Source organism: Cavenderia fasciculata (assembly GCF_000203815.1).
Source record: "Cavenderia fasciculata unplaced genomic scaffold Scf_Dfasci-F-a-25c12.r2-5, whole genome shotgun sequence".
In the NCBI taxonomy this organism is placed as follows: domain Eukaryota; phylum Evosea; class Eumycetozoa; order Acytosteliales; family Cavenderiaceae; genus Cavenderia; species Cavenderia fasciculata.
The window spans coordinates 3,281,403-3,305,320 of NW_004457729.1; the positions used below are offsets into that span (position 1 = coordinate 3,281,403).

The 23,918-nt window shown below is 33.7% G+C and overlaps 8 protein-coding genes across 8 annotated transcripts; 6 read left to right on the plus strand and 2 right to left on the minus strand.

The window, feature by feature from the left end:
• Nucleotides 1-130: 130 nt before the first annotated feature.
• On the minus strand, nucleotides 131-1,602 carry DFA_01654 (uncharacterized protein; the record flags this gene model as incomplete). The annotated part of the gene is made up of 3 exons (XM_004359561.1): nucleotides 131-927; nucleotides 1,004-1,405; nucleotides 1,512-1,602. The coding sequence occupies 3 exons, from the start codon at nucleotides 1,600-1,602 to the stop codon at nucleotides 131-133; spliced, it is 1,290 nt and encodes a 429-aa protein (XP_004359618.1).
• A 659-nt stretch (nucleotides 1,603-2,261) lies between these two features.
• On the plus strand, nucleotides 2,262-3,768 carry DFA_01655 (DNA-binding HORMA domain-containing protein; the record flags this gene model as incomplete). The annotated part of the gene is made up of 5 exons (XM_004359562.1): nucleotides 2,262-2,338; nucleotides 2,566-2,799; nucleotides 2,891-3,116; nucleotides 3,208-3,244; nucleotides 3,710-3,768. 5 exons carry the CDS (start codon nucleotides 2,262-2,264, stop codon nucleotides 3,766-3,768), a joined length of 633 nt encoding a protein of 210 aa, XP_004359619.1.
• Nucleotides 3,769-6,093: 2,325 nt separating this feature from the next.
• DFA_01656 (uncharacterized protein) lies at nucleotides 6,094-10,484 on the plus strand (the record flags this gene model as incomplete). The annotated part of the gene is made up of 12 exons (XM_004359563.1): nucleotides 6,094-6,368; nucleotides 6,449-6,606; nucleotides 6,801-6,966; nucleotides 7,041-7,466; nucleotides 7,549-7,823; nucleotides 7,916-8,671; nucleotides 8,759-8,921; nucleotides 8,986-9,353; nucleotides 9,432-9,810; nucleotides 9,907-10,131; nucleotides 10,218-10,265; nucleotides 10,388-10,484. 12 exons carry the CDS (start codon nucleotides 6,094-6,096, stop codon nucleotides 10,482-10,484), a joined length of 3,336 nt encoding a protein of 1,111 aa, XP_004359620.1.
• Nucleotides 10,485-11,040: 556 nt separating this feature from the next.
• On the plus strand, nucleotides 11,041-14,165 carry DFA_01657 (Ubiquitin-conjugating BIR-domain enzyme; the record flags this gene model as incomplete). The annotated part of the gene is made up of 8 exons (XM_004359564.1): nucleotides 11,041-11,205; nucleotides 11,397-11,416; nucleotides 11,524-11,703; nucleotides 11,779-12,073; nucleotides 12,164-12,268; nucleotides 12,379-13,002; nucleotides 13,076-13,152; nucleotides 13,226-14,165. The coding sequence occupies 8 exons, from the start codon at nucleotides 11,041-11,043 to the stop codon at nucleotides 14,163-14,165; spliced, it is 2,406 nt and encodes an 801-aa protein (XP_004359621.1).
• Nucleotides 14,166-14,635: 470 nt separating this feature from the next.
• Nucleotides 14,636-17,141, plus strand: pfkA (6-phosphofructokinase; the record flags this gene model as incomplete). The annotated part of the gene is made up of 3 exons (XM_004359565.1): nucleotides 14,636-14,875; nucleotides 14,942-15,343; nucleotides 15,426-17,141. 3 exons carry the CDS (start codon nucleotides 14,636-14,638, stop codon nucleotides 17,139-17,141), a joined length of 2,358 nt encoding a protein of 785 aa, XP_004359622.1.
• A 127-nt stretch (nucleotides 17,142-17,268) lies between these two features.
• Nucleotides 17,269-19,878, minus strand: DFA_01659 (uncharacterized protein; the record flags this gene model as incomplete). Its single annotated transcript, XM_004359566.1, has 4 exons — nucleotides 17,269-17,295; nucleotides 17,337-18,633; nucleotides 18,711-19,137; nucleotides 19,200-19,878. 4 exons carry the CDS (start codon nucleotides 19,876-19,878, stop codon nucleotides 17,269-17,271), a joined length of 2,430 nt encoding a protein of 809 aa, XP_004359623.1.
• A 283-nt stretch (nucleotides 19,879-20,161) lies between these two features.
• On the plus strand, nucleotides 20,162-21,813 carry DFA_01660 (3'(2'),5'-bisphosphate nucleotidase; the record flags this gene model as incomplete). The annotated part of the gene is made up of 3 exons (XM_004359567.1): nucleotides 20,162-20,925; nucleotides 21,015-21,222; nucleotides 21,709-21,813. 3 exons carry the CDS (start codon nucleotides 20,162-20,164, stop codon nucleotides 21,811-21,813), a joined length of 1,077 nt encoding a protein of 358 aa, XP_004359624.1.
• Nucleotides 21,814-21,868: 55 nt separating this feature from the next.
• Nucleotides 21,869-22,250, plus strand: DFA_01661 (uncharacterized protein; the record flags this gene model as incomplete). The annotated part of the gene is made up of 3 exons (XM_004359568.1): nucleotides 21,869-21,974; nucleotides 22,061-22,142; nucleotides 22,166-22,250. The coding sequence occupies 3 exons, from the start codon at nucleotides 21,869-21,871 to the stop codon at nucleotides 22,248-22,250; spliced, it is 273 nt and encodes a 90-aa protein (XP_004359625.1).
• Nucleotides 22,251-23,918: the final 1,668 nt, after the last annotated feature.

Sequence of the window (23,918 nt, forward strand, 5' to 3'; positions counted from 1 at the left end):
AGTATGAGTGCTTTATGATCATCCGACTCCAAACAAATAAAAGAAATAAATAAATAAAATATGTGGGGTTAATAATAATATAAAATCTATTTAAAAACTGTACACTGATCAATGTTATTATGCTAATCATTTATTGGATTAATTCTTCAACTATTGTGGATGTGGTTGAAGTGGTTGCATCTTGGATAACTTCATCTTGAGTAGACGCAGTGGCATTGGAGTCTGTGGTTGTTGCGGGCTCAATGGTCTCAATGGTTGTCACTTTTTCAATTGTTGTGGTTGGAAGTGCTTGGGTGTCTGTGTTGTCAGTCACTGTAGTAGTGGTCGTTGTAGTGGTAATGAGCTCAGCGGTGGTCGTATCAACTGGCTTGTTCTCCTCCTCGTTGGTTGGCGCGACAGTAGTTGTAGATGTAGATTGTTCTGTGTTGTTGTTGTTGTTGTCAACTTGACCAACATGGAGATTCATAGCAGTTTGAATGGCAGGATTATTATTCTCCAAATTGGGTGGGACTTGTAAATAGGCACACGTCTGCTCATACAGTTGTTTGGACAGGTCTTGGTTGGATGCTTGTTTGCTAGGGTTGGTCTTTTTATTCAACACAAAGTACTGGCCCTTGGTACCCTTGGTTGCCTTGGATTCTCCCAATGCTACCTCTGCCATGGTACGACCACTGTGCTCGGCAGTTGTAAAGAATGGGTTGATGACAGGACGCAAAAACTTGAGCAACTTGTTCTTCATCAACATCTGTGTAGCGACGACACCTGGATGTGCGCAATTCACCTCTACATTCAAATACCCCTTTTGATCCAATCGTCTTTGCAACTCATTACAAAACATGATAAGATACAGTTTGGAATTTGAATATATCTTGTTATTGTTGTAATGTTTTTCGTCACATTCCAATTTCTCAAGATTAATCTTTTCGGCTAAAAGTAACAAAGTATATTAATATTAATATTTTGGCAAACAATTTTTTAATATTTCTACTACTACTATACATACCCCAACCATGCATCTTTGAACTAAGTGATAAAACTCTTCCATTTCCTTGTTCGAGTCTTTCCAATAATAACATTGTCAATAGGACAGTGCCATAATAGTTGACACCAACATTGAGTTCATGTCCATCGGCAGTCTTTTCATAGGTGTTGGAATAGACACCGATACAATTGACCAAATAGTTGAGTGGTACGAATCTGTCGTTAAACTGTTTGGCAAACTCTCTAATCGACTCGAATGAATTAAAATCCACCTTGGCGGCGGTGATTTTATCATTACCACTCTCCTTTTTCAACTCTTCAATGAGTTCAGTTGATTTTTCAACATTTCTACATGCAATAATGACAGACATCTTTGTTTTAGCCATCTCTTTGGCTAATTCTTTACCAATTCCTCCAGTTGCACCTAAATAATAATAATAATAAATAATATTTATAAATGAATAGGGTTGTTCATTTTTTTTTTTTTGTAAATAGAATTCTATTAATTGATTTTTTTAGTAATTACATACCAGTTAGAATACATAATTTATTATCATGTTCTGGTGGAGGAACCATAGCAGGGTTAACTTCAACGGGGACTGATGTTGAAGTATCGGTCATTTTAATTTGGTTGATTTTGATTTTGATTTTGATTTTGATTTGATTAAAATAGATATATATATATATGAATTTAGTCTACTGTTGATATTATCTGTTGTCTAGTTTCGGAAGGGAGGCTTTATTTTTCGTTGCAACTCGGTGTTGTTTGAGATCTGAACCTTTTCAAAAAAATCAAATTAATTTAAAAAAAAACAAAGGTTTTTTAGAAATTAAATTTAATATATATATTTTTCTAAAAGTTTTCTAAAGTTGTAGGAACTTCTTACAATAATAATAGAAACAATGAAAATAATAATAATATTTAAAAATTACTGCTCAAATTAATGCTGAGCTGCTGCTATGTTGTGTGGAGCTTGTATCATGATGATGATGATGATGATGTGTGTGGGCTATCAACACTATCAATTTGGTCCTTATCTCTACCACTTAAAGTAATGTTATAACAATAGTGTAGTATGTGTTTGTATGGTATGCATGTTAGTTCTAAGGCGCATTACTTTTTAAAAACAGACAGCGGGGTGTGAACTTGGTTTTTGAATTTTGGCGGGTACAATATAAATAATTTGAAAATGGCATGCACCAACCTCTCTTTTAGAAAGATGCTCTTTTAAACCTACACACTTAAATTAAATACAACACGCACATACGCACACTACACTATGCAATCTGCTATTGCAACAAAGAATAACATTACATTGAAAGGATCTACAGAGATTGTAACAGAGTTCTTTTGTATGTAGAATAAAGCACGACGAGTCAATGCCGAATTGATTGACATCCAATTGATTACTGTACTTACTTACTTACTTATACCCTCCCTCTCAATCATCATCATTCATTTTAGCATATGGTATTAATAGGTAAGAGTTAAATACAATGTAGTTGGTTGCAATCATGATTGTAGTGTAGTGACTAACTCGTACTCTACTCTTTTTTGTTTGTTTGTAGTATATTATTTCAAAGAGGAATCTATCCACCTGAATCATTTACAAGAGTAGCTAAATATGGATTATCTATTCTTGTCACTGCCGACAAGGGATTGAAAGAGTATTTGGATAATGTTTTGAAACAACTCTCTGATTGGTTGTTGACTGGAAACGTTCAAAAGTTGGTGTTGGTTATCACCGACGTAGTCACTAAAGAGACTTTGGAACGTTGGGTATTTGATGTCCAAACTGATATTCCAAAGGAAGGAGAGTATGTTAAAATAGATATACATATATTAAATAATCCAACTTTATAATAATAATAATAATCAAACTGTTTGTGTTTATATTTTTGATTTTAGAACACCAAGACAAAAACCAGAAAAAGAAATAATGAATGAAATCCAAGCTATCATTAGACAAATCACAGCAAGTATTACCTTTTTACCATTACTTCCAAACGCATGCACATTTGATCTATTGGTCTACACAAACAAGGATATCGCAGTACCACAGAAATGGGAGGAAAGTGATCCACAATATATTACCAATAGTCAACATGTTAGACTTCGTTCATTCACAACTACTGTATGTCATAACAACACCAACAACTCAAATATATATATATATATATATATATTGTTTGTCTAATCTCTCCTTTTTATTATTATTTATATAGATTCATAAAGTTGATACAATGGTTGCTTATAAAATGGGTTAAGTAAGTGATGTGTGTGTGGACATGATTAATGAATGATAAATAGATAAATAAATATGTGAATAATCATACCCTTCATTGGCTATGACGATCAACACATTACGATAATAATAATAATAATAATAATATTCTAAAACTGGAACAAATAGTTTTTAGACCATGGGCAAAAAAGACATTGATCAATTGATTGATTGATATGTTCCAAGAATGATTTATAATTATAAACAGATGTATACATGGAGCTGGTATGGTCATAATGACATGATTCCAAATTAAGTTCCTAATCATGATGATTCCAAGTTTATCCAACACATGTTGTTGTACACGAATTTAAAAAGTCGTACGACAATTGGTACAATCATCATTTGTTATACAATCCAATCAACGACAGATAGAGGGGATATGAGGGACAATCAACCATGCAAACGATAAACTATTTATAAACAACCTAGTGTAATTGTAGATGCAATTGTAGTCTCTGCTCTACTTGCATCTCATCAAATCATTGAGAGAGCTCTTTAAAAGGAAACTTTAAGGTATTGATGATGCCCATCTTATTCTGTTCTGGTCTGTGTTTTTGCCCCCAAAAACAAAGCAGATTAGAATCCTCCTTGGATGCTTTTTTAACCATGCGGCAGTGTGTGTTGTTTGATGGTGTTGTTGCAGAATTTGAACCACCCAGCCCAGAAGTTCCCAACTTTCTCCTCCTCCTTGTTACTCTCTCCTCATCCTCCTCACCCACCCTTGTCAAGATGCATCTCACCACCCACCGACCCACCATCACCAATCTAAAATGATCAACATGACGGTAATTAATATTAAGTGTGTGGGTGAATGCATGAGAGAATGAGAATGAATGAAAGTAAAACCCAAGTAAAGGTAAAGGGGTTAAAGTAAAGTAAAGTTCATCATCATTCATTATTTATTATAGTGTTGTTCTATAAATACATATATATACACATAACAACAACATTATATATTATTACATCATCAACAACAACAATAACAGTAAAGTAGTTGTGTCGAACAAACATAACCAACCAATAGATAGACACTCATAGACTATATAGAAGATTAGAAAGTGGAGATATAGATATAATATATTAGATAACCAACCAACTACTTACTCAACCACAACAGCAGTACAATCACAACGACAATCTAGATACAAAGTGAAGTGAAGGGAAAGAGAGAGAGAGAATAGATAGAGTTGAACACAGTAACTGACTGAGCCAGTAGTGGTCAAGTGAGTGCACTCTACTTTATAATTTTATTGTATGTATTATTATGTGATAGGAGGGGGGCAATCTATATCATTAGAGTAGAGGGTTGGTTGGTTGGTTGGTTTATAGACCTCTTACCATACATCTCATCTCACACAAACACACAAACACACACACACACACAACTCAACTCCACCGTTGTCGATGAGACCATCACACACACACACACACTAAACACAACCAACACATAAACCATGTACTCTCATTAAAATTTGTATCAAGAAAGGAAAGGGGTGGGTCTGTTTTACTTTAAAAGTCCAAATTAAATTAAAAATTTAATATAATGCAACACAACAGAGAGAGCTAGCGTAGCGTACAACAGAAGCAAACCAACAAACAAACAACAAACAACAAACAAACATCAAAAATACAACCCAACCATCTTCCTTCTCCTCCTTATTGAACTGCGTAGAAAGACATCGATAGAGATAGAGAGAGAGTGAGAGGAATAGAAAAACAAAGAACAACATCATCAATCAAATCAATCAAACAAGTAACCAACAACAAACAAGCGCAATCAAATAATAATACAATAATAATTCATATACATTTATATATAATTTAAATATTTGATTGTACACAAATCATACATTCATTCATTTATTCATTGATTGATTGATTCCCAACCATATAAAAGGTTTATATAAAACCATTCATAGAGAGTATAGGTACAGTACACAATATTGGTCGACATAGTTTCGAAACTAGTTAGCATTCCATTCCATCATTCCAATATTTATTTTTGCATATATATGATAATTCATTCATAATAATAATAATAATAATAATAATAATAATAATAATAATAATAATAATAATAATAACTATAAATATATTTATATTGACAGTGACGGTTCAGTCAAACCTCTTCATCTTCAATCACCATCCATGAAAACAAAAACAAAAAAAAACCTATTTGTTCATATTTTTTTTTAAAAACCAAATTTGATTGATTGGTTATTTTTGGTTGGAGGAGCTGCAGTTGTTGTTGTTGTTGTTGTTGGTTGAGTGATTGAAGATTCCTTCCTTTCTTTCATTACTTGTCCTAGTATCTATCAGTCATTAATATTTATTAATTTCACAAGACACAACAACAACAACCTTTTTCTCATTACCATTATTATTATTATTATAATTATTTGAAATAATAATAGTATTATTATTTTATTCCAATCATTTTTTATTTTTTGGATTTCCGATATCTAATCATCATCCTCATCCACTCATTCTTACTTCAACTTGAGTTCACCTCACATCACCTCACTCATTACTTTTTGTACAACCCAAACTCAACCCAACCATAATTTAAATTAAATTTGTGTCTTTTTTTTTTTTAATTTATTGTTTTATCCCTCTCTTTTCCTTTCACATTCCCTTTTCCATTAGCTATATATATACAGTTTATATTAATTTACTTCCTTTTTAATTTATTTATTATTGTAGAGTAGAGATTACGTAAAGAAACGCTTTTAAAAGATTTTTGAAGGCGATTCCAACTACGATCTCGTACGACACTAGCATCTCATCAAAAATAGATTACTTAAAGTATTTTTTCAGTTCGATGATGAGTTTCACCTTTGACACTAGCGGCGGCAGCAGCAGCGGCAGCAGTAGCAGTAACTCCTCACAACAGGCACAAGGAAGTTCAAACCCAACCAACACCAACACTGCTCATCCAATCACTGGTGCCAAAGATGCCTTGAGCTCCGCCGTCACAATTGGAGGAGGAGAAGACTTTAATACTCCCACTCAAGGTTCAAAGACTGTCGAGATATCAAACTTTTCCAATTACAAGGAAAGTTTCTATACACCTATATTTCATTTATGTGATTCAAATTGGTAAGGAAAAAAGAAAACAAAACAATTAAACAAATATTGTATATATATTTATTAATTTATTAATTTTTATTTTTGTTTAGGAGATTATTAATATTTCCAGAAGGTAATAATAGTCCAGGAAATATATCTATATTTCTTGATTACTATGATATTGGTGTCAACCCATTATTTGAAAAAGATGCCAATCTAACGTTAACTCTTATCAATCAAGGTGACTCGAAAAAGAATGTCAAGAAAAGTATGTGCAAGTAGACAACAACCAATCAAAAAAAAAAAAACAAAAAAAAAGTTGGAAAATCGAAAAACCACCATTGGAGGATATGGAGGTGTCGATCGTCGATTTTTAAACACAACTACAAGATATAATAATAACAGTCTTGCTAACTTTTGATATTTCATTCATTTTCAAATTCCATTTCTAAATTTATTTAGCATCACAACACAAGTTTTCATTCAAAGGTGTAAATTGGGGTTTTGTCAGTTTTCTTTCACTACAAACTTTATTAAAGACTGAAAATGGTTTCCTTATTCAAGATAAATTAAAAATCAAAGTGGAAATTCAATCTCATTCTGGTACAATAGATAAATCAGATCCAAAGTATGTCGACATAATATATTTATTTATATATTTTGAATTATTTATTTATTTTTAATTTCTATTTATTCTTTTAGAAATGCAAAACCATATGGTAAATTTAGTTATAGTTTAACGAATTTTAGTCATCATTTTGAAAACTTTTATTCTCCAACTTATTATGTTTGTGGATCGAATTGGAGGATCTATATCTTTCCAAATGGATATTCTTCACCAAATTATTTTTCAGTGTATCTGGATTTGTTGGACGTCAAGTTTAAACCATTGATGAGCAAACATCTCTTTTTTGCAATCGAAATTGTCAACCAAAAATATCCTGAAAAGAATCTAAAGAAATGGGTCGACCATCAATACGACGATAAAAATATGAACTTTGGTTTCCCCAAATTTGTTCTACTCTCAACACTTTTAAATAGTGATCTTGGTTACATTGTTGACGATACAATCATTATCAATATCGAATTTACTGTAATGTCTTCAAATTGTGATGAACCTTCTCCAAAGTATGTAAAAAAAAAAAAAAAAAATTATATATATTGTAGAGTTTTAATTAATTCTTTTTTTCTTTTTATTTTTATTTTATAGTTTTGAAATTGATTCAAATTTAAATAATCCAGATTGTGGAAAGTTTACATTTCCTTCAAAAAAGAATCCCAATATCGATCTGCTATTCTCTCCAACATTTAATATAGCAGGAAGTAATTGGCAATTGGTTAGTTATCCACTCGAAAACTTGACCGATTATTTTTCAATTTATTTGGATTTGGTTGATATCAAAACTAAACCACTCTTGAGAAAACATATATCATTTGCAATTGAAATTGTCAATCAAGTTAATCCTTCAAAAAGTTTTAAAAAGTGTAAGCAATCAAATCAATCACATAATAATATTAATAATAATAATCTAATCAATTCCTTTTCTGTTTATTTATTTATTTTTCTATTTTTTTAGATATAAGTAATATTTATTCATATAATTCATTTAGTTGGTTATTTCAAAAGTTTATGAAGGTTTCAACACTTAATGATCCAAAGTATGGATTTATAAAGAACGATACGATCATTATCAATGTGGAATTGATTATTATATCATCGGATTTCTTGAAACCATTGCCTTTTGATCACACCAACACCAACCTTGTAGATAGTCCCATCAAAAAATCGCAACAATTACTCCTTCTTGAACATTTGAAACAAGAAATGTTATTGTCATCAGCGAATACCACCAACCAACCAACTGTAAATAATACTGAATCCAGAATAGCAACCAATTATAATATTAACAATAACAACAATAATAATAACACTGCCAATACCACCAACACTACTACTACTACCACCAATAACTTTGTTAATCAGTGTTATCCATCGGTATCTCATCCATCTCCATCAAACTCGATTGCATTACCATATAATTTCATCGATGAATGTTCTCACTCCAAGAACCGATTAAAGGAAGAATCTGGTTCATTCTGTTTTGACATTCACAATTTTTCCACTCTCGACAAATCATTCTACTCTCCAGTGTTTGCTTTAAACCGTACCAAATGGAGATTCTATATCTTTCCAAAAGGTAACTCTGTACAAAACTTTTTCTCATTGTATTTAGACTATGTCGATCCAAAGACAAAACCAAAGATTAGACAATATATTTGTTTTATTTTAGAAGTTGTAAATAAGAAAAATCCTTCTAAATCTGAAAAGAAATGTAAGAATAAGAAGAAATGAAAAAAGAATAGAAAAAGAAAAGAAAAGTTTAGATCTTAAATTAATTATTTCTATTTCTTAATTTTAGATTCCTTCCATACCTTTTGTTATAGTAGTGTAAATTGGGGATTCAAGAAATTCATCTCACTAGAGACGATTAAAGATATGGCAACTGGATTTATGGAAGATGATACTGTCACTGTCAAGGTTACTATTTATTTCTTATCTCAATCAATTTTGGATACTAAACAGTATGTATATATTTAAATAATAATTGTTAATTGATAAATATTTAATTATTTATTTTATTTTTAGTTTATTGGGATATTCAAATGAAAGATCAAAACATCTTAAACTTCATATGAACAAGGAAGATGATGTATTGACACCAGAGACAATTGCCAAACAAAAGACAGAGGAAGAAGCATACTATTATCATACGATCAAGTTGACAATGGATTCTGATTTTGAAAAGACCAATTGTTTTGATTTGATCGACTTTAGTAATCACCAACCAATCAAGATCAGAAAGACTTCTACTCTCTTGGAATTAAAGTTACAAATCCAAATGATCTATGGTATCTCTTTTGAAAGACAAAGAATTTGGTTCTGGGATCACAATCCCAATCAAAAACCATCAAAGGTTGCAAGATGTCCTGTTATTTTAGATGATGAAGATATTTGTATGTAGAAACTAAAAAAAACCAAAAGAATATATATATTTAAATATTTATTAATTATCTTTTCCTATCTTTCTTTAGTTAATCAATATATTTCTCATTTTAGTGGACTTGAAATGAGATTCCATTTGGAAGTATCATCAGCACCTCAACCAAATGATAAGAATCTATTCTTTGATCCTATTCAAGCAGACTATTGTTTGATCTTTTTCAAGTACTATGACTCTTGCAAGCAAAAGATTGAGTTTATTGCCTCCAAGGTATCATACACTGTCATTCCACTGTCTGCTTTTATTCCGTTCCTCAACCAAAAGATTGGTAATACTGTCGACAGTCCATTGTTGCTCTATGGTGAATTCTCAATGAATCTGCTCTATCAACTCGATCCAAATCGTACTCTCAAATCCTATGGTGTCAATCATGGTGATATTATTTATTGTCAAAAGATTCAACCATTAAGGTAAATATTTTTATTTAGATTTAATTATTTAATCAATTAATTAATTATTAACAACCATTTATTTATTTATTAACAACCATTTATTTATTTATTTAGAGAGAAAGCTCAATTACCATTTGTATCAGATTATTTCAATTTTGTTTACAACAAGGTTATTATTACATTCCAGATTTTGAATTATAAGAATATCAACAATGATGCTCCATTTTCATTTAAACTCGAAATCTTAAAGGGAATGACCTTTGTTGAAATTGTTAAAAGAGTGGCTGAAGTAGTTCAAACCTTCCCTCAAAATATCAATCTCTATTCTGTTTCTCAAACGTATGTCGAACACCTCAAACAATTAATATTATTAATATTCATTTATATTTGATTATTAACTTTTTTTTTTTTTGTTTATCTTTTAGACCTCCAACAAACAATGCTTTAATCTCACCTGAAGTATCCAAAGTTTTGTATGAACATTTGACATATCACCAAAGAAAGGTGGACTTTATTTTGGTAGAAGTCAAAGAAACCTATTTGCCAATCGATTTCCTAACAAGATTGGATCCAAATAGAATATTTTATTATTTAGATCCAATTTATCATTAATATATTTAATTATAATATCCAGCTCAACTCAACCAACTCCAAACCCAACCAACTACCATCAACATTTATTTATCTTTTAAAACAACATAGTTAACCATTCAATTCGGTTATAAATCACATTGTAGCTATTATTCTAGACACAATGCTTTTTATTCATTATACACACATACACAAACGATAGATACTATTAATAATCAATAATAACCTCCTGATAATCCATGTCCAAAAAAAAACCAGAAACTATATAGATAATAAAAACTATTTTTCTTTTTATTTATATCTACAAACCATTTACATCTATTCTATTCCATTGTTAAAGTAAATTATCTGGATGGTCATATATTTATTACAACGAAAATAAATGGCAACATTCAACTTATTAATTGATTGTGGGGGTGAACTCTTGAATTTTAATCACTGAAAATAATACTCCTAAAATGGGACTTTTTAATTTTTCTTTATTCATTCTCAAAGATAGCAATATAGTACAGATAATATACGTCAAATAGAGATAATAGATAGATAGACAGATAGAAAGAGGAGGTGTAGTATCATCATCAACAAATATCATCATACCAATCAACCATCACCATCTAACTATATATATAAAGATTAGATTAGATTAGATAAGATTAGATGGCAGGAAATCTTGAGAAACAATTTGAGGTATGGACTACCTCTCAAGACAATCCAGAGGAATACATTTGGTTACAGTCCACCAAGAGTACAGTAGAGCTACTCTTTATGGGCTTTGAAATTCATATTTCATTTCCTATCGATATAGCTGATTTAAAGTCATTTGTAGGTTGATCAATGAAAGATGATGATTTTATAGTTTGTTACTAATCAGACCTGATCGTATCATACATATCATATTATATTGTAGAAATTCATTTCAAAAGAAAAGTCATGCGAAGGATGGATCAGCAAATTAAATGAAGACATTCCGCTCAATACCAATATTGCATCCTTTAGTGATATCTTGTCTTTAGCTTACAAGTTTTACAGGAATGTATGTGTAACATTTAAACAAACAACAAACTATACACTTGTTATCATGAAATTAACTCTCTCTCTCTCTATTATTTTCATTTTTGATTGTGGAAAATTTAAAAAGAGAAATGCCAGTAACAAGGTTACCATTGATGTAGATCAAGATGATGATGGACAAGAAGAAGATGAAGACGACTCTGACAATGAAGATGAGGATGAAGATCAAATGGACGAAGATGGTGACTTTGGAGATGACATGGAAGAAGATGAAGAAGATGCATTTGAGAATGATGAATTCCAAGAAGCGTATGTTTAAACGATCATGCGATCCAAAAATATTTATGATACCAATACTTATATATGATTTCAACCATTGTTTAGATTACAAACATTAAAGATGAAAAAAGTATGGGCAAAAAAGGAACAAGAGATTAGAGCACAACTTGGAGAAAAGAAAAAGAAGGATCCAAAGGTATCGAACATTTTCAGTAGTGATGCGGCTTTTGGTATCTTGACAAACGATCTGTTTAGTATCATGCAAAACGTACATTCATTGGGTTTCTCTGCTCAACCAATCGACGATAACATCTATTGGTGGCAAGTTAAAATATTTGGATTCGATCAATCATCAAAGATTCATCAACAATTACAACAAGTTAAAAAGGAATTTGAATATGTATGTTAAACATGGTGGAAATGAAATGTTATTAACAAACAAACAAACAAACTAACCAACCTCTTTATTTATTTAATTAATGATGGTTAGGACTATGTCGAATTACAAGTTTTATTCACAGAAGATCTTTATCCATTCTATCCACCAACTTTAAAAATTATTAGACCTAGATTACAAGGATTCATGATTGGAAAGGTATGTTTTAATTAAATTATTCAATCTCCACAAAATATAAATCCATTATTATAAATAAGAAATATTAATATTAATATTTCTTTTCTTTTTTTTTTTTTTACTTTTTTTAGATTGCACATTTAGAAATACTTACACTTGAAAATTGGAATCCAATTTGTGATATGAGATTTGTATTGAATCATCTTAAAGAGGTTCTAGAGAAATACGCACAACTGGACGTCAACAACCCACTCAATTCCTTACAAAACTCTGGTTCATATTCTTTGATTGAGCATTATTTGCTCCGTTTGGAATTGCTCAGTAACATTGTACCACGTGCGAATCTAAAGTATGGTTTGCCATCGAGTATTGTCAAGCCTGCAAATGTCATCACCAAGCAAAAGGCCGATCAACCCAAAGACGCAAAGGGCCAATACTGGGCAAAGGGCACCGGTTATGGACGTGGAGGAACACAGGGATGGAATGTCGAAGCATTTGTTGCCGCTCAAAAGGAACGTGACTCTGAAACAATTTCGCTCATCAATGCCATCGAGATGGAAGTCAAAAAAAATCAACCAAACTTTGATGTCTTGGAAGAATCATGTCTCATCCCATTCTTTGAAAGCTATTGCAGAGATATTGCTCCTCTTGACGTTGAAAGACATTCAGATCTATTTATATCAATATTTACTTTAATCGAAACTCTTGTAGATTATGAATCATTTGTTCCATTATTCTCTCAATTATCTTATCAAGTATGAATATCAATAATATTTTAAAATTCAAAAGTTACATATGTATTAATTGAATATTAATTTTAATTTATAGACAAAATCATTAGGTGAATTCCTAGCTATTGCAGGAACTCAAATTGAAATTGTATTCAAAGTTTTAGATGAAACTCAGTATGTATAAATTGAAAGATTAATATATTAATGGATTAATGGATTACTAATATTTATATTATTATTTTTGTAGGAGAAAAGCATTAAAAGCTCAAAGTTTAATGTTAGTTGTAAATAAAAAGGTTCAGACGAAATTGAAATCAATGATGGATGAGTTGAGAAAATTGGAAAGTGCAAGAGCAGTGCAACTGCGAATTCCAGGAGAGGTGGATACAGCAGTCGACACCAAGTATTGTAATCTATTAAAGTCACACATGTTTGAGATGGCTAATTTGGGTGCCAAGACATCTTCTTCAAACAGTCAATCAAGAATCCTTCGTATTGCACAAGAGCAGGGTGGTTTGGTGCACTCGCTTCCGCTCACTTTTGACTCTTCTGTCTTTGTACGTGTTGACGAGAACCACATGGACACTATGGAAGCACTCATCACAGGGCCAGCCGACACACCGTACAGTGCTGGCTGCTTCCTCTTCCACATTACATTCCCCGCCAACTATCCCGCTGCACCTCCACACGTCACTTTGCTCACTACTGGAGGTGGTACTGTTCGTTTCAACCCCAACCTATACAATAGCGGAAAGGTGTGTTTGTCACTCCTCGGTACATGGTCAGGTGGAGAAGGTGAGAATTGGAACCCCAACACCAGTACTCTACTTCAGGTGCTTGTCTCTATCCAGTCGTTGATTCTCGTTCCAGAGCCTTTCTTTAACGAACCGGGTTATGAGACACAGATGGGATCGGCTCAAGGTCGTGCATCCTCTCTCAACTACAACTCGACCATTCGTATTGCCGCAATCGAGTGGGCTATGGTCGACATGATCAAAAAGCCACCCGCCTACTTTAAGGATATTATTCACGCTCACTTTTACTACCAGCGCCAAAAGATCAAACAACAGTGTGACAAGTGGTTGGAAGATTGTAAATCAAATAGCGATGCACAATTCAAAATGGCAAAAACAATCAATAATCTCAATGCTGAACTTGCCAATTTAAAGGAACCTAAACCTTTCTAAAAAAAAACAATCAAATCAACAACAAAACAAACCAATTCTTCAATTATTTTGAAAATAATTAGTGTATCTGTCCCTCTCCTCTCTCTATGTGTAAAGAAGAAGTACAAACAAATCATATCAATTATACATATATATAAAGAAGAAGAATCATATTGTAAATCAACTTAAATAAATATTTCCCATTTTTTTTTCATAAACATTGTGTAATGTTCGAAGGTCAGCAGACTATCACATGACGTTACAGTAGTGACATACAAGATCATTGCCTAATGCGGAAAAATTGTTCGATTGATTATGCCAAAAACAATGAACTTCAAGACCTGGCAATATATTATTTTCTTTTTTTTTTGCAACCTTCATCAATGGTGTGTCAGTTTTTCATTGATCAATACAGTGCTTTTGTAATATAATAATTATTAAAAGAGTATTAAAGTAGTTCTTCTTCTACAACAAATTAATATATATATAAAATGGAAGAAGAAGAAAAGATTGTAGATTTTACATATGACAAGAGCAGTGAAAAGAAGAGAATAGCTATTCTCACATCAGGTGGTGATAGTTGTGGTATGAATCCTGCTATTCGTGCCTTTACTAGAGCTGCTCTCATTAAAGGTGCTCAAGTATTTGCTGTTCGTGAAGGTTACAATGGTTTGGTAACTGATTCTATCATTCCATTACATTGGGGTTCTGTTGCTGGTATTATTAATAGAGTATGTTTAATATAATATATAGAGAATTAAATTAAATTCTAATTTGATTTGATTGATTTGAATTAGGGAGGAACTATTATTGGTACAGCAAGAAGTGTAGAATTTAGAACAAGAGAAGGTAGAAAGAAAGCAGCATTTAATTTGATCAAGAACAAGATTAATAATCTATTGGTGATTGGAGGTGATGGTAGTTTGACAGGTGCCAATCTACTTCGATGTGAATGGGCTAGTCTTTTGAAAGAGTTGGTTGAAGACAAGGCAATCGATGAGGAGACCTTCAAGACACATGAAACACTTGGCATCGTTGGTTTGGTTGGTTCTATCGACAATGATATGTGTGGTACTGAAATCACAATCGGTGCTGATACTGCTTGTCACAGAATCTTGGAAGCTATCGATGCTATCCTCAGTACAGCTGTTAGTCATCAAAGAAGTTTTGTCATTGAAGTTATGGGTAGAAATTGTGGTGTATGTAGAAACTATCCAAATATCTATATTAAATATTAATTATTAATTATTTGATTGTTTATTTATTATTATTATTATTTAGTGGTTAGCATTAGTTAGTGGATTAACAACTGGTGCAGATTATATTCTTTTACCAGAATGTCCACCAGAGGAAGGATGGGAGAATGCAATGGTGGAGAGTTTGGAAAAGGGTAGATTGTCGGGAAGAAGATGTAGTTTGGTGATTGTCGCCGAAGGATCCATCGATAGCAATGGAAAGCCAATCTCACCGGGTTATGTTAGAGATGTACTCGAGAAAAAGGCTGGTCATGATGCTAGAATCACCATTCTTGGACATGTGCAGAGAGGTGGTATCCCATCGTTTTGCGATCGTTATGTATCGACTAGAATGGCTGTTGAAGCAGTCAATTATCTCTACAATGGTAATATATTGGAACCCGTGTTGATTGGTATGCACGGTAACCGTGTGGTGCGTGCTCCCTTGATGGAGGCAGTCAAGGAGACACAGGCAATCGGCGCATTGATCAGAGAAAAGAAGTTTGCCGATGTTGTCAAGCTCAGAGGTGGTATCTTTCAAGAGGCACACACTATATTCAACATTTGTGCCAATTTGAAACGATCACCAGTCGCCAAGAAGGGGTTCAACGTTGCGATCCTCCATAGCGGTGGACCATCGCCGGGTATGAATCCAGCAGTCCGTGCGTTTACAAGACTTGGTATCGATCTAGGGTACCGTGTGTTTGGTGTGTTTAACGGGTTCTCGGGTCTGGCCAAGGGTGACTTGCAAGAGTTGACATGGATGACTTGTAATGGGTGGTCGGTGATGGGTGGTGCCGAGCTGGGCACCAACCGTTCGACCCCTAACGAATCCAATATTGCCGCGATCATCAAGACATTGCAAGACAACAATATTGGCGCCATCTGCATGTTTGGTGGGTACAATGGTTATGTTGGTATCACCGAGTTGGCCAAGTTCCGTGCCAAATACTCGTACTTGCAAAAGGTGGCGTTGGTGTGCGCACCAGGTACCATTGCCAACAACGTGCCAGGCACGGAAACATCGATTGGTGCCGACACATGTCTCAACAACATCTTGGACGCACTCGACAAGATCAAGCAGTCGGCTGTCGCCAGTCGCCGTCTGTTTGTAGTCGAGGTGATGGGTGCCCACTGCGGTTACCTATGCTCGATGGCTGCATTGACTAGTGGTGCCGAACGTGCCTATACCATGGAAGAGGGTATCACCATCAACACGCTCGTAGACGATCTCAACATGTTTGTCGACCGTTTCAAGCGTGAACACAAGATTGGTCTCATCATCAAGAGTGAAAGTGCCTCTGAAACCTACTCTACCAAATTCATCTATGAACTCTTCAAAGAAGAGGGTAAGCACCTGTTTGATGTACGTGAGTCTATCCTCGGCCATCTTCAACAGGGTGGTATCCCCTCGCCACTCGACCGTCTCAACGCGTCTCGTCTCATGTACCATTTCTTCCAACTCCTTCAAACCGAGGTCATTGACAATCGCCAAACCGATCTTTCAGGATGCATCGGCTTTATCAAGGGAAAAATTGTTTTCACTCCTCTCCAAGAAATGTCTGAAGGCATCAACCACAAGTATCGTCGTCCACAAAAGCAATGGTGGCTCGATCTCCTCAAACTCTCTTCTCAAATTTCAGTGTCTCGCGGTGAAGCCAAAATCAATGACAACCTTAGAACTCCAATTCATTCGCCAACCATACATTCAAAACCATCTTTGGAAACTGATAGTTTACTTAATCCTTTAAAAACTTTATAAAAACAATATTATTTCTTTATTTAATACCTAGATGATGGTGATCTACCTATTTTGATCGGGTGACGATTGACAGCTCTTGCAAATATCTCCTGCTGGAGATCGGTATCGGGCCGCTCCAACTTTAAATTCACCACAAAACGTACGTTGTCCATCTCTGGCTATGTAATGGTATTTGTCACCGTTACCAATTTTCACATAAGTCTTGTCTGCTGAAGGAGGGGAATTTAATGCTCTGGGTCCTGTTGGACCTGTTGGACCTCTTCGAGAATTATTGTTAAATGCATTTTGGTCTGGAGGAATCTTTCCTGTCGTGGAATATGGGGTTGGAGGATCGACAGAAGTAGACCCATTCAGTGGTGCTGAGGTTTGAGATACAGAGGAATTGTTAATGGGTCCAAAGCCATTGGTGTCTATGACACTATTATTCTTATTATTATCAATGGCATTATCCAAAACATTGGAATTTGAATAAGAATCCTCTGAGTCTGATTTGGGTTTCGAAATCAGTAATTTTTGACCAAAGTCAGAAGTAAGATTATCCATATTTTCAATATAGTTGTGTATGATGGGATTATTACTTTTACCATTACTATTATTATTATTATTATTACTATTATTATTATTATTATTATTATTATTATTATTATTATTATTATTATTATTATTATTATTTAATCGATTAGAATAGGATGGGACATTGATTTCTTTTGGATTCACTTGGGAAAAGTCTAGTTTCAGATTTTCCTCTGTCGTGGATAATTGGGTTGGAGGATTGAAACCATTTAGGTTGACAAAAGCAGACCCATTCAGTGGTGTTGAGGGTTTAGATACAGGGGGATTGTAAAAATTGGTATTGTTGTTAAGCCCTTCTCTTTGGTGTCTCAACCCATTGTTGTCTGTTTGATGCCCAGAGCCATTGTCTGTTTGGTTCCCAAAGCAATTGTTGTCTATTTGGTGTCCAAAGTCACTGGTTTGGGACTTTGAGGAAATTTGAGAACTGAGTCCATCAATGTTTGTGTCTATACTTTGAGTATCTTTGGTTTTATCGGATTGGCCCTTTAAAATATTGGATTTTGAATCCTTTGGATCTGGTTTTGGTTGTGAAATAGTAACTAGGTTAACCTTTTCTTTGAGGAGGTTCACAAATCGGGAGGGACCCCCACCTCTCTTTGTTATTTGTTGTAGAGTTTCATTCACCGAAACCATCTCTCCAGTCTTTAGGTAATTCTTTACTCTCTCCATTTTATTAGCAAAACTTTTCTCTCTATTTCGTAAATTAATTCTCGAGAAATGATACGACTCTACAACCAAGATTCTTTCAGCTCCATTGTTGATAAAGTAAAAATCTTGTTTGTCTTCAATTTTGAAATGATATCTAAAGATGTTTTGTGGGGCCCTACCACATAGAAGAATGATTCTCGGTTTGCTTTTAACAATTTCAATGGCTCTATTTATCATGTGCTGGAGACCATCACCTGGGATTCCAATTTTACTATTTAATAATTAGATATTTTAAATATTTATTAGTTAAAAAAAAACAAATTTCTTTTTATAATTAATTCTTCATACCTATTATTTACAAATGGATAAATATCTGTAATCGAAAATGAATATGGAGATTTGGGATCTCTCCAACCGAATATCTCTTTCATTTTTTCGTTCATGTTTTTAAATGATATACAATCCCTGGTACCAGATACATTTTTTGCCAGATGCTTTGGACTCATTGGGTCCGATTGGACGATTGAAATATTGATTTTTAGACCTGGAGGGAAAGAAAAATTAATCTCTTGGAAGTGTTGGTCACAAACAGAGACCTTTGGAACAATTCTCTCTGGATTATATTCATCTTTAGTTTCTTTCAATTCAAGAGGATGAATATCGACCCACCACTTCTTGTTGATTGACTTGATGCAATCATATGCGGGTTGAGATAATTCTCCGCATGTTGTTGAACGAATTTCCCACTCTTTCTCGATATTCTCTCTGTTTTGTGCTGTTGAAAATTTTCATTAGAGAGGAAGGAAACAAACCATTATTAAAATATTATTAACATACATTGAAGGTAAGGATCAGATCTTTCTTTTCCACCTTTTACATATAAATTTGAAACCAATGCCAAATAGCAAACAAAATGTGGATTATTTTGATATTTGACCATTAAAGAATAATCCATCTCGGAACTTAATTCACCTAAAATTGACTTGATTCGATCTGCCTCTTTGCATTGGATTGGTTTGAATTTACTATTGGTTTTTCTAGATCCTGAACCAGTCGATGGCGTTAAAGGAGATTGTTTGGACGAGATGTTGGATGTTTGTTGTGAACTGGTGCTAGTGGTGTTATGCATAACATCTGGACTTTTTTGTTGGTGATTGGGCTGATCTTCAGTAGTTGAGGACAAATGTTTTGAGGGTTGAGAGACGCATTCTTTGATACTAGCAATAGACTCTATTCGTTTTTTATCCTCGGTGATATGATCTGAGGAGCTGGAGAGAGGAGCGAAATTGGCCTGTACCGGATTTGGTCCTTGAGGTATGGGTGCACTATCAATATCCTCCAAATGATCAAATATGCACCATTCTCTTGTTTGGGAACAAAGATACTGACGCTCATAAACACATATGTGTGATCTGTTATTGTTGTGGCACTTCGCTTTATCTTTGCAGTCTATACCAAAGTAACAAAGATGATGAGCTTTGCAATAATTTTTAAATTTCGTTTGAGTTTTCTTCATTATAATTTTCTATAACTATTTGATATTGTTAAAATGTGTATTTGTATAATATTAAGTGTAGGTGAATGAATTCAAAGGTTAGACAACGTATTGCTATTATCAAAAAAAAAAAAAAAAACCGACCATCCCTCCAATCAATCTATTTTCATCGCCCATTTACAAGTTCGACCAGTGTACACATTCGACAAAAATTTATCTTTAAAAAAATTTGAAGTTCTAATTTTGGGTTGAATAAGACCTTGCAAAAATAGAAAGGTAATACATTATTTTTTTATAAAATATCATGTCGATTCCTATTACTAGTAGTTTATGTTTAAATCAATTAAGAAAGGTTGCACTTGAAGCAGTCAAGAGAGCATGCGTAGCATGTGTTGAAATACAATCATCGTTGGTCAATGACGAAACCATCAGCAAGAATGACAAGTCTCCCGTCACTGTCGGAGACTACACTGTGCAAGCACTGATCATCGACGAGCTATCAAGAATGACCAAAGAGATGGACGGATCAACTGAATACGACTTTGTAGCAGAAGAGGATGCCGACACACTCGCTCAACAACCACTCGTCCAAGCAAAGGTGTTGCAGTTCTTTAAGCAGTTTGCACAACAAGATAGAAAGTCTACGATCGACGAGACAGAGTTGTCGGTTGTCTTGGACAAGGGACGTATCAAGCAACCTGCTACAAAGAGATGGTGGACTTTGGACCCGATCGATGGAACGTTGGGATTCTTGCGTCGCGATCAGTATGCTATTGCACTTGCACTCATGGAGGACAATGAACCTGTCTTGGGTGTGTTGGGATGCCCCTCGTTGCCATTGGAAACACACAACCCATCCTCACCAAAGGGTTGCATCTTTGTTGCTCAGCGAGGAAGAGGTTCCTTTATGATCGCATTGGGCAGTGACGCTGAACAACAAATCAACGTCTCTTCCAAATCAGATCCATCGCAAGCAATCTTTACAGAAAGCTTTGTATCAAGAGGTTTTGGTCATGAATTAAACAAAAAGATTTCAACTCATATGGGTGTAACTAAAGATGCTTTAAAGTAAGAGAATGGAAAAGAGAAAAGAGAAAAGAGAAAAAGAAACAAATTAATATTAATATATTTATTTGGTTTATTTTATTTTATTTTAGGATTGATAGTCAATGTAAATATGCAATGGTAGCAAGAGGTGATAGTGATGTCTATGTTAGATTAACCGACGTCAATTACAAGGAATGTATTTGGGATCATGCAGCAGGTCAGATTGTGGTAGAAGAAGCTGGAGGTATTGTCAGAGATTTCAAAGGCAACAAGTTGGATTATTCTGTTGGCAGATTATTGTCAAATAATGTTGGTATTGTTTGTTCAAATCAGAATATGTACCCAACTCTATCAAATGCCATTTCAAACTCGATACAATTTTAAAATCTAAAGTCGTCATTTGGATGATCATCAACAAAGCAACACAACAATTCAAATACAAGTCATGTCATTAAAGACACAAACCAAAAAAATAATCAACAACTAGGAGGTTGTCGAAAACAGGAGTAGTATTTTATTTGAAATTCAATCCACATCATCAATCAACAACAATGAACTTCAGCTAAACACCACTCAAGAGTAAACAGTTGAAAAAACAACAGTGGGTGAAACACAACACATAAATGATATTCTGATCTATCACTAGATACACACCACACTTGTAGGTATTATTTCATGGTTTAAATCACCCTCGCTCACTTATTGCCACTCACTTCGATGAATCATTCAATCATCAGAGGTAATTTATAATTTATCTGTTTACACACACAATTCCCAAAAGTAACAATATGTTTATTTTAATAGGATATAGGAGTAGCACAAGATATGGTAACTTTTTTTAAAATAGTTCATTTCCATCTTGGTAAAACACATATCACTTTTAAGTTTGCCATTGGTGGTGGTGTTTAGTTTCTAGAGCGGATTGAGTCATTGAGATGCTAGATGAACAAACCAAGGAAATGAAATGAAGGGGATTGATTGTAAACATTATCATCACATATTCTCCAAACTTCAAAAGATTGTTTTCAACAAACACGAGCAAACTGGTCAACAAGTTTGTATTAGGAGGTGTATACTAGTTTAAAAATATCCAACCACCATAGGGTATCATTCCTGTGGGTGGTGCTTATCAATTGATATCTATTTTGTAATTTAGTAGGAGGTGAGGTAACCGACAACAAATTGCAATTTCCATCTTCAGTCAACGATGTTGATTTTTTTGAAAAACCTGCACAGTTGTTGGTCACCCTCTATATTGTAGGTCGGGGGTGACCAATTTAAAAAAATATCTGCCAGCAGTCGAGTCATATGCCTCACCACATAAAAACAATAATCGTCTTGATTAACCAACACCCTCTAAACTTGGAACCTTTGGGTTTCATTTTCATTGTCAAATATTCAAAGTAGAGATTTAAATAACCACAACAAGTGGAGCCTTAGCCAACCGACAAAAAAAAAATTAGTTTGTCAGTCATTTTGTGTCTCGGTAAGTTTAGACTTTTGGTGGTGGTCACCCGTCACCCATTCCTCAGGGACATATGTTTCACATTCATTCACGATCAATTCAGATAAATCCTCTTCGCAATCAATCATTGTTTTTTTTTTTTTTTTTTTTTTAAATTATTTTTAAACACAACTCTGGCAAGCAGTACCACACACACTCCATTCAACACAACACAGTAAAGTAGGATTCTGACAGTACCACCCAGCTCAGCTAGCTTATTATGTTACATTAGAAGGGGTAGGCTACAATACAAAAAATATCATCGTCGTTGTTGACAAGCAAGCATCCAAACACACCAGCAAACATCATCATCATCATCATTCGACTTTTAGTTTTTTCCTTTCAAGTATTTATTAGAAGGTCCGAAAACAGTTGCATTGTTGTTTGTCCCCAAATCAATTGTTTTTTTTCTTTTAATTATTTTACATCAGGGTGATATAGATATCTACTCTATAATATAATATAGGCACTAAACTAAAAGTGATTAAACGACACACACACATAACCGACAGCCTAGTTTCCCATCCCTTCATCATCATCATTCTCATCTTTTCCCCATCACCCACACACAAACTAATAAATCATTCATTTTATTTATTTCTAATATATATTTAAATATCTAATAGACTAGTTAGTTGTGTATTTATTATAATTATTATAATTATTAATAAGTATAGTTTAGTAGTTTTTTGTTGGCATAGGAAACACAATCAAGTAAACTTAAAAAAAAAAAAAGAAAGGTAAGAAATATTATTATTATTAGCCCATCTAAGAGGGTTATACGGTCACACACATTCATTCTATCATCTACATTTTTTGTATTTATTTATTGATTGTCAACAACCCATTCAAAACCCTAAAAACACTTGGTTCACAAGACCTTGTCTTTCTTTTACAACAACCACTCACTCCAATCCAGTACCATACCACCACCTCTCCTCTCTTGTGTTATGACAGGGAGAGATAAAACTAGATCTAAAAATTTGTTTTAAAAGAGGACAGACAGAGGTAGGTTGTGTTTGTGTGTGTGAGATAGAGAGAGTGTTTTGTGTTCATTGACTGACACCAAAATATTCCATCCAAAACCATGATACGATTCATTTCATCCTTTGTCTTCAAGTATTTATCTCTCTCTTTTTCCACCTTTTGTGTTTTGTGTGTGAGCGTTTTAAAGTACTTATCTCCCAGCTCTCTCTATCCTTCCTCTTCCTTTATCAATATATATAAATATACATTGTGTTGTTGCAGAAAGTGAATGAAAAAAAACAAAAGACACTCTTCAACAGTCATCCATCCATACATTTACCACGCAACAAAACAATTCAAAAGTGAGAGAGAAGAAGAGCTAAAAATATAAACTTCAAACATTAATGTTTGCAGTCAAACAACAAATCCTTGTTCATCATCTCACTTTTTGTTTAATTTATCTACTCTATAAATATATGTTGTAACAATTAAATTCCTATAAGAACTACTACTTAGACTACAAATACTTCTGACACCTGATGTT